General features: G+C 40.6%; 1 protein-coding gene across 1 annotated transcript in view; it reads right to left on the bottom strand.

The window, feature by feature from the left end:
• Positions 1-203: 203 nt before the first annotated feature.
• Positions 204-1,848, bottom strand: part of LOC119589287 (sarcosine dehydrogenase, mitochondrial-like) — a gene marked incomplete at its 5' end in the record, with an annotated part of 7,771 nt that continues 6,126 nt past the window's right edge. Inside the window, 2 exon segments of the mRNA XM_037937905.1 lie at positions 204-1,280; positions 1,464-1,791. Of these exon segments, the coding sequence (XP_037793833.1) occupies positions 709-1,280; positions 1,464-1,791 (900 nt within the window).

Raw genomic sequence — 1,848 nt, 5'->3', positions numbered from 1 at the left:
ACTGTAAAAAAATAATAATTTAGAAAATATAGAAATTGCGTATCACACGGTAGAACATAATTTCAGAGCTTATCAGAGAAAGGGTTAAACGTAACCATTTTTCTCCGAAATATCATTTTCTTTCATCCAGAGTTTCTATTTTCATACATAAGGAAGCAAAACTATTATCTGTATGTCAAAAAGGTTTGATGAATAATCACCCATATTCTTTATTAACGTGTATTCAAAATCATTATTGGTCTGTATTGAATGAATACTTAGCACTCCGTACAATAAGTTCACCGCATACCATAAAGAATGATTTGGCATCCTTTCAAGTAAGATCCCTAAATAACTGCCTCTAGATATATATTGTGCTTCCCGAACATACAAAAAATGGCATTTAGCATAAGACAAAATCATGCATCTAGAATATTTTCTACGACTAAGAACAAATCTATAATGGCACTCGTAGACTGGAATAGACCATATCGAAATGCATGAAAATTATGGATAATGATAAAAACATATATATCAAACATCTTCATCCATTAAAAAACACCCAATACTTAACAAATGAAAATATGTTCGAGGAATGTCTTAGTAGAATCAAGCGCCATTATATATGGCAGGAACTGTCATGGTCAAAAGATATGAATAATTCTCGTCTTACATGAATATATATTGGACTCAACAGCCTTTAGCCAGCAGTAGAAAACTCAAAACTATTTAGCTGACTTCACTATATAGTCCTTTCACGCGTAAATTTTTGGGATCAAATGGCGACCGAACATGAAGCGAAGCATCAAGCATAGTTCCCATGGCTTCGACCTGCCAAGAGCCACTTTCAAGGAAGTCGTTGGTGATCCGATTCCCATCTGGCCGCTCAACATACCCATATGCTATGGCACGGCCAAGGTAGAAGGCATACTCAGCGCGTCTCACATACCCTAGGACTTCGTTGTTTCGCCAAATCCCCTCAAGACCCCATAGTGGCTTTGATGGGTCATTCAGGGTCAAAGTCACGAGCTTCTTCCTGATGCCCTCTGCTTTCTGACGCTCAATGGCTTGACGCCCAAGAAAATTTGTATCTGTCTTCAGTTTGCAGGTGAATGCAAGGCCAGCCTCAAGGGGTGTGTCATCAGGCCGTACATCAGCATGCCAGTGGCGATAGCCCTTCTCACAAGATAGAGAGTCAATGGCTCGATAGCCAGAATTGACTAATCCAAGAGGCTCCCCAGTCGCCATCACCGCCTTGTAGACTGCAACTGCTGACTTGTTAGGTACATGGAGCTCCCAACCTGGAAAAGAAAACAAATCATATGCCATCGATTTAATATTCGTACAAAAAAAATCGTTCTTATGCTCCAAGGGAAAAAGAGCACAAGCTAGAAGAGATGCTACTGAATTTTAAAAGAACAATAAGTGAATAAGTTTTGAGAACCAGCATCCATTTTCAAATTCAATATTTAGAAATCACTTACCCATTTCACCAACGAAGGACAACCTAAGTGCCCTTGCCTTGTGGCCAGCTATTGTGATCACTTTGTGTGAAGAAAACGGGAATGCTGCATCACTGAAGTCTGTGTCACTCAGCTGCTGTAGAATGGCCCTGCTGTTGGGCCCTTGAATGGATAGCATGGCCATGTCATCTGTGTGGTCCAGGATCTGGACATTCCACTTATGAGATCTTATTTCTTTGGTGACATGGGCCAGATTTTGAAGGGCTGCTGCGCCTCCTGCTGCTAAGTAGAACCCACGCCCTTCAAAATTTGGATCACAAGGTGATCCCTCTCCGCTGTCACACACACTCTGCAAAGTAAGGAAATTTGTATTCTGGGTTGTCTTTTCGGTAGTTGATCTTTCTTG

The sequence above is a fragment of the Penaeus monodon genome, chromosome 25, assembly GCF_015228065.2.
Source record: "Penaeus monodon isolate SGIC_2016 chromosome 25, NSTDA_Pmon_1, whole genome shotgun sequence".
NCBI classification, from domain to species: Eukaryota; Metazoa; Arthropoda; class Malacostraca; order Decapoda; family Penaeidae; genus Penaeus; species Penaeus monodon.
Note: the sequence above shows the minus strand (reverse complement) of the source record. Positions and strands in the feature narration are given on the sequence as shown.